The sequence below is a fragment of the Alligator mississippiensis genome, chromosome 10, assembly GCF_030867095.1.
Source record: "Alligator mississippiensis isolate rAllMis1 chromosome 10, rAllMis1, whole genome shotgun sequence".
Lineage (NCBI taxonomy): Eukaryota > Metazoa > Chordata > Crocodylia > Alligatoridae > Alligator > Alligator mississippiensis.
The window spans coordinates 4,600,227-4,608,172 of NC_081833.1; the positions used below are offsets into that span (position 1 = coordinate 4,600,227).

Below are 7,946 nucleotides of genomic sequence, written 5' to 3' on the forward strand. Positions count from 1 at the left end.
GTGCTAACAAAGGCCTGTTTCTGCACCCTCATCAGAGCTTTGTTCTCCTGCCATCTATTTGTGGCAGTGCTTTTCTTTAATATTTATTTTTGATTTGGATGGAAAGAACTGATACTTCTGCAAAAAATAAATAAATTGCTGGCTTAGTTTTATGCACCGGCATGAGAGATGCAGTGACTTTTTGATTGTGTTGTGTTTGCCTCCACTCATTGCAAATCTGGCCTTTGCCTTTTACTACTGGGTGCACCCTGTCTTTGATTAAAAATGCATAAAAGGCATTTCCTTTCTTTCACTACTTGCTAATGCTTGCATTTGGGAAGGTACTATTTCCAGCATGCAGCCACCAACCTCTGGGATTGTCAAAAGTATTTCTCACTATAACCTTGCTTTGTCTGTTAACAGCTACAGCCCTGATCATTTCTGCTCTTTTATTAGCCCATCTGTTAATTGTTCAAAATCACATGCTTTACATCTCTCACTTTACAGTGCATGGCTTCTTCTGACAGTAGGATTCTTGCCTAGAAAAATGCACCTTTCCTTAAGCGATGTCCACACATTCCTGTCATTCTTGAAATGCCTTCGTCTACCAGTTTAAAGGCCCTTCAGACTCCCCAACAATGTGCAGTGGCTCTCCAAAGACAGCAGCTTTACTTTGGAGGCTCTCCAGCTTCCCTGCAATACCATTTGCAAGCCTGACAGATTCAGGAGGGAATAATTTCTTCCAGTTTTGCAAAGATGTAATTGCCTTTTAACACCTTGCGATGAAAAGCTGATACCCAGGAAGCCAATAGAGAGAACTCTTTAGTTCCTGGCCTGGCTAGTGACACAAATGTGAAGTTACAAACTATTCAAACTTTAACCTAAAAGTATGCTTTCCCCAAATGGACATCTCTTCAGGAGCAGATTTTCAAATATCCTCACAGCAAAACGGCATCCAGACAATTTTTACCCAATGCTAACAACCCTTAAGGTGGACTGGAGCTTCTCTCAGCCTTATAATGCCTTCTGTGCTCAGAGCATCTAATTGCAGAAATGCGGATCAAGGCCAGACGACTGCATGTAGCTTGTAGAAAGAAGCAAAATGAACGACTGTCATCTAGTGGCTGGAAAAGGGATTCCCTCCTTTGCACGAAGAGCAATACATGGTAGCAGGGGCTGGAATAAAGAAGTGGACTATTCCACTATATAAAACTCTCACAAATTATAACATAATACAACTACTGGCAATGAAAATGCATTTGTAATTCAGTTTTGAGCTCATGCTTCTGTACTGATGCAAGCAGCCTACACAGGGTGACTTCTAGTGCGCTCGTTTTGGGAATCATGGCCATACAAAAACTGTTCTCAACTTCTGCACCCGTGTCAGATACTTCGTGTGCTCTGCAGGTCGGGAGTCCAAAGGATGGCACGGCTAGGAAAGCAACCACTGGGCTTCCTACACGTACCAACACACAGATCGCCACGTGGCAGCACCGCACGTCAAGTGCAACGTGGGCACGCGCATCACAGCCCTCAGATCAAAAGCATCACTGGTCCTGCCTGGCTAACCCTCTTTATCTGGTCATCGTGGCCTGGGCTCCTAGCGCTCGCTCTCGCTTCCCCCTTGACAAGGCACCTGCTCGCTGCCGTTGCAAGGATTTCGAATTAAGAAGCATCGTTAGTTAAATTACAAATAGTGACCTATTCCCCCCCACCCCCCCAGCACTCCTGCGGATAGGCAGGGGTCGTCCCCTCATCTTATAAAGTTGGAAACCGTCGCAATGAAGCAGGGTGCCAGGACCCGACCCCAGGCATTCCTACCACTGCCGCGTACGAGATCCGATTCGATAGGATCCGACGCCACGGCAGATTACAAGCGTGCTTCCTACCACGTACGACACGTACGGAGGTGCCGATGGACTCTAATCCCCGTTACTATTCTGTAACGAGGCGCAGTGTCATTAAGCGTATGTTTGTGTTGCATTCTTGATGAAGAGCTGCATTCGCCAACCCTTTCCTCGCTCCACAGATTATTCTCCCGCTTTTTGTCACAATGGACGTCGGCATGTTGAAAGCAAACAGGTACGCGGCGCGTCCCCGCCGTAGGGATTGCCTTGGGCTCAGCTGGATGCCGAGCCGTCTCAAAGCCTGGGCCGTGCCATCCTGCTGTTAGGGCCACGGGTCTAATTGAGCTGATCTGCTTGTGTTAATCCCTATTACAGTCAGGAGCGGCGCAGCACACGCCGGGCAGCCACGCAACGCAGCACTTCAGCTTTCTCATTTAAAAAAAAAAAACCACAACAAAACTTGGGGGAAAAAGCTCTGAGCCCCAAACTCGGATGTGAGGAAGACACAAGCAATAATATATTTCCTGAAATCCTCCCTTCGCAACTGCATAGACTCTCCCTGCTCTGCTTGCTGCTCCCTATCAACCCTACTGCTCTGCTTGCCGCCCCAGCTAGACACCCCTACCCTTATAAATAAGCCCCGCCCACAGCAAGCCTCCCTCTGATTGGCCGCCGCGCCGAGACGGGCGTCAGCGCCCTCCAATCGCGGGCCTCCACGAGCGCCGCAGACGTAGCCGCGCCGCCGGAAGCGGAAACGGGAGGTGGGAGGAGGAAGGCAGGGCTAAGGGGGGGTAGACGGACATACGGGGTAGCCAATAGGAGCGGGGGCACGGGCGGCGGGGCTGCCAATGGGGGCGGGGCGCGGGCGGGACGAGGATGTGGCCGGCGGCCTGGGCGCGCTGCGGCCGGCTCGCGGGTGAGGCCGGGCTCGGGTGGGAGGACGCTTCTCGGGGGGCTTCCGAGAGAGTGGGGAAGGGGAGTGGGCATCTCTGGGGGGGAGGGGCACGTCTGAGAGAGTGGGGGAAGGGGGAGGGGCGCTGTGAGGGGGTGGGGGTGGGGGATCCCTCTGGGGAGGAGGGGGGCTGCCCACCTGCCCCTGCCTCACGCTGCCTCTGCCCCCAGGTGGGGCCCGTGCCATGCCGGTGGCGCCCGTCCCCGAGGCCGGATGACGATGGCGGCGGCGGTGGCGGCGGCGCCCGAGCTGAAGTGGGCGCCGCCGGGGGGCCGGGCCCGGTGGGCGGCCGCGATGGCGGTCGTGCTGGGCTCGCTGCTGGTGCTGCTGCTGTCGCTGGCGGCGGTGGAGGAGCAGTGCCAGGCCGTGCTCAAAGGGCTGGCCCTGCTGAAAAGCAAGCTGGGGGCCGGCTACGTGGGGATCACCAAGTACGCGGGGCAGACGACCGGGCTCAGCGTCACCTCGGGCGCCTTGAAGCTGCTGGTGCTGAAACCCAAAGCTTCTCCCGGTAAGAAAGGGGCTTCTCCGCTGGCGGGACCGGGGAGGGCTGGGGGGCAACGCCGTCCTCGTCGCCCGGACACGTCCGCCATCGAGGGCTCAAAGCACTGAACCCCAACACGGGCAGCGACGTCCCCTTAGGCTTACCCAGGGGCTCACGCAGGTAATGTTTTGAGCCGTACAAGCGCCGTGCATCGGTGTTTTATTAGCACGGCTTGTCCTCCCAGGGGGTCTGTCCTCCTGCACCTGTGGTCGGCGAAGCTGCGTTACAGGCAGACTATTTACACCGCAAGCTGCGCTGGTGCACGGGCTCAGGGGGTTTGAAACCTGCGTGGGCTCAGGGCACCTGCTGCTTTCATTTTCTGGTGCGCACGTTTTGTCGGGCAGCTGAATTCAGTGGTGCTGGGAGACAGTTGGAGAAGCCAGCAGGGTCCCTGCGCTGCATCACAGCTGCTGGGAGCAAATAAGGAAGGGATTCACTCGCAGCCTGCCTCTGGTGCAGAGCTGTATCTTCTGCTGCACCACGTTTGGCCGTTACTGAAAACTAGATGAGAACTGGTCCTCTGATCGTACCAGCAACCCCACGGCCTCCCATGGGGCACTTGGGAGGGCTGCTGTCCACGCACCTTGCCTCCTGAAACATCCACCTCTCTCTCGACTAAAGACAAACCCCTATTTGTATCGGTAGAAATGGCTTTTTCCAGTATTGCTGATTTAACCCCCTCCCAAATCCATACCAAAGCGTACTAGTAAAAGCACTGTTTTGTCGGCATAGCGCACAAGGGCCTTTTCTCGGTGTCACAGATCACACCCCTGACTCAGCTAGGCCAGCAAACATTTGTAGTGGGGCCTGAGCTTAAACTTCTGGTATTTTGCAGCCCTAAAGAAAAATTAGAACGTGAGCTTTTTGCAGCAGTCCTTTGTGGCTGTTTTATATCACATCACCATTGATGAAAGGAAGAGGGATGCTCTCCCTGAGGGCTTTCTTTAGCAACGTTCACTCTATCTAAGCCCTGGTGTTGTTCCATTTCAGAAGTGAAGCTAGAAGCCAGAGCTGCTTTGAATCAAGCCCTTGAGATGAAACGGCAGGGGAAGCGCGAGAAAGCCCACAAGCTCTTTGCCTATGCCCTCAAGATGGATCCAGATTACGTGGACGCCCTGACCGAGTTTGGTATCTTTGCAGAAGAGGAGAAAGACATCCTCCAAGCAGACTACTTGTACTCCAAAGCGCTGACCATTTCCCCCTGTAATGAGAAGGCTCTGATCAACCGGGACCGGACACTGCCTCTGGTGGAAGAGATAGATCAGCGCTATTTTAGCATCATCGACAGCAAGGTCAAAAAAGTGATGGCCATCCCCAAAGGCAACTCAGCCCTGCGCCGTGTGATGGAAGAGTCCTACTACCACCACATTTACCACACGGTCGCCATCGAAGGCAACACGTTAACGCTCTCCGAGATACGGCACATCATCGAGACCAGATACGCCGTTCCTGGGAAGAGCCTCGTGGAGCAGAACGAAGTGATCGGCATGCACGCAGCCATGAAGTACGTCAATGCCACGCTCGTGTCCAGGATAGGCTCTGTCACCATCAGTGACATCCTGGAGATTCATCGGAGAGTGCTGGGATACGTGGACCCTGTGGAAGCAGGGAGGTTTAGGACTAGCCAGGTGTTTGTAGGCCACCATATCCCACCCCACCCTCAAGACGTTGAGAAACAGATTCAGGAGTTTGTCCAGTGGATCAACTCTGAAGATGCCATGAGCTTACACCCCGTTGAGTTTGCAGCCTTAGCCCACTACAAACTGGTTTATATTCACCCGTTTGTGGATGGCAACGGTAGGACCTCACGCCTACTCATGAACCTCATACTCATGCAGGCAGGTTATCCTCCCATCACAATCCGCAAGGAGCAAAGGGCTGAGTATTATCATGCCTTAGAAGTAGCCAACGAAGGAGATGTGAGACCTTTCATCCGCTTCATTGCCAAATGTACTGAGACCACTTTAGACATGCTGCTTATTGCCACCACAGAATATTCGGTGGGTTTACCTGAAGCAGACGGCAGCACTGCTGGCTACAAACAAACTATTCCAGTCAAAACCTGAGTGTTACAGAGCCTGTCTGACCATGGCCAAAAACAGAGAATGTCTGGAATATTCAAAAGTCACTTTACTGTTCCCGTCAAGAAACAGCTCCGCAGGAAAAGCAGCAGTCACCTCTTCTAGCACTTCGTTTATTTAAATTCTAGTAAATTAATCCCTATGTAAAACTAACTTATTTATTGTACCTGATGCCAAGCTCAAATGTGAATTGTTGCGTTTGAATGTGTGCTAGGACCAGCTTGTGCTCCTGGAAGGAGAAGGGGAGGACAGGCCAAAGCAAAGCCAATGTGCCAGCACTATTCAGTGAGTTGTAGTCAACTTAGTGGCCTTGCTTTCCAAAACCTCACAGCGTTCAGCTTCCAAGGCTTAAATTAACACAAGGCCACTAATTGCCTAGATGACAAGATTTTCAGTTACATACCTTTGACAGGCCCAACTTTCCCCCACAGATGTCAAGAGAGTAAGGACTGAGCTGGTTTAAAAAGCAGCATCACTTCTGCGTGTTAGCTAATGTTATTCCTCCCATCCAACAAACAGCCCTTCTGTCACAGTTGTAGCAGTAGCCTTATCTCCTCAGCAGAATTCGTTCGACTGCCTTTGCAGTTGAGGCGTACAATCTTCCCACTCCCCTGCCGGGTGCCTTTCTGCTGTCTTAGTTAACCAGCCAGTGCTAGAGGTAGCAGTTAAAATTAGTGAGGGTAACTTCTGTTTTTATATTTAGCAACACTTCGTATAGTTTCAGTTTCTTTTGGTCAGGCGAGTTACCGGACTGCAGGCTGCTCTTGCTCTACCTTGTGCCAAAGGACCATGTTGTGCCACCTGCAGCAGTAGCAAAGCACACACCCTTCAGCACAGAATTACCAGGAAAGGAAGGGCGCCTCTCTGTACAAACACTCACACCCCATGCCTGAAAGCAGCTTGCCTCTGCAGTCACAGGAGGAAAGGGTGGTTCTGCTCAGGATTCAGTTCCAACTCTACCCTTGCTGTAGGGGGAGAGAGATTGTTTCTGTGTAGCAGGTGTCCTGTGGTGCGTTATCATAACCAAATGGGCGCAAGCTCTTTCCAACATTTAGATTTTGTTTCTGGTGCTGCAGTAAAGGTGGCTGAAAGCCACCTTTACTGCAGCACCAGAAACAAAACAGAGCATCCTATCAGGGCCCAGTCTAAGCGGAGCACTCAAAAGACTTGTGTAACATAGCTTCCTGGCACTTAGTCCCCAGTAACTTTTGACTAGTTTCATTAAAATTATGTAAATGCTTAAAGTGGCAAAAATCTAATGAAAAGTTTCAGGTAGCATCATGACCTCTCTCATCCCTGCTCACACCTTAAAGCATGTGAAGCCTGTTTTTATGCTACAGTAGCTCTTTATAGCCTTCCTGCCCCCTACGCCAGCACCATTAAACTGACTAGCTTGCAAGTAAGATCTGTAAGAGATCCGCACAATCCAACTTGGATGATGTACAGCAGCTTCCCCAAGCCTGAGAATGCTATTGTTTTACACATCACTGACTGGCGGGGGCTCCATGCTCACCTGTCTGCTCCTAACGTCTCCACGAGCACAACTGCCCACTTCTGAGTTTTCCCCACCCCTGCCCAAGGACAATATCTCTCACTTGGGGCTGAAATTTAATAAATATTGCACTGGGGAGTAAGCTTTATGACCAGACCAAAGCAGAGACCCTGTCGAGATCTGAAGTTGCCTATGTTAATTCGAGCTGGTCCACGTTTGTGTATTATTATTTAACATACTTATTAAGGTTGACAGGGACAGCGAACAATGCAAGTTTTTAAAAGAAAAAGCATGCTTATTTTTGTAGCGCGAAACAGAGACGAGAAATTCTGCACTTTAGTTATTTGTCAAAATGTTATTTTTAGTAACGGTCTAATAAAATATTTTGTTATGTAAAGCTTCCTTTTGGAATCCAGCCTCAGATGCATGCTGCTTTTTCACATCGCCACATGCCTGAAAGCACAATTACGGTCTTAGAAGAGCAACTGCGTTTCGAATGTTGTGCTCTAGAGAGAGTCTACCCGGCTCCAAGCATGTTCTGGCCACTGGCAGTAGCAGAGCATCTCTCTCCGCTCAGGCAGGTGTGGGATTCAAAGGTTTAGTTACAGCTGTGAGCCCTGCCAGTTTCTTAAACTGAGCTCTCGCTTCAGTTGTACTCCAACTCTGCTAGACTGCTTTTAGATCCAGCAGGTGCACCTACTTCTTTATGCTTCCAAGCAGTGGCAATATGGCTGCTTCTGGAGCACTGAATGCACCTCGGATGGGCCTGCAAGCTAAACCCCACTTAACACTCTTTTGCTTAGGGCTATTTCGCTATAATGCTCGTTTTACATGGATACCCGATTCCCCTTAGTGCTCAGCGAGTTTCATTATAATGTAACGCTCACAGGCATACAGCTGGCAGCAGGTTTTGCTTAATACTATTCCACTTAGCGCTCGGTTTTTCAGGAGCCAGTTAAGAGTGCTAAGTGGGGGTTATCTGTACTTGACATCTCTACTGGAGATGCTCTGAGGCTTGTGGATGCAACTCATTTTTTTCCCAAAATAATTCAAT

At 50.8% G+C, this 7,946-nt stretch overlaps 1 protein-coding gene across 1 annotated transcript; it reads left to right on the top strand.

Annotated features, from left to right (window-relative positions):
- Positions 1–2,687: 2,687 nt before the first annotated feature.
- On the top strand, positions 2,688–7,294 carry FICD (FIC domain protein adenylyltransferase). The gene is made up of 3 exons (XM_006264173.4): positions 2,688–2,742; positions 2,949–3,286; positions 4,310–7,294. Exons 2-3 carry the CDS (start codon positions 2,992–2,994, stop codon positions 5,383–5,385), a joined length of 1,371 nt encoding a protein of 456 aa, XP_006264235.4. The 5' UTR covers positions 2,688–2,742; positions 2,949–2,991; the 3' UTR covers positions 5,386–7,294.
- The last annotated feature ends 652 nt before the right edge of the window (positions 7,295–7,946 follow it).

Bases quoted from the DNA above. Each gene is read 5' to 3' on its own strand.
- FICD (XM_006264173.4), top strand. From the start codon at position 2,992: ATGACGATGGCGGCGGCGGTGGCGGCGGCGCCCGAGCTGAAGTGGGCG. The intron at 3,287-4,309 runs GTAAGAAAGGGG...GTTCCATTTCAG, and splicing joins GAAACCCAAAGCTTCTCCCG to AAGTGAAGCTAGAAGCCAGA.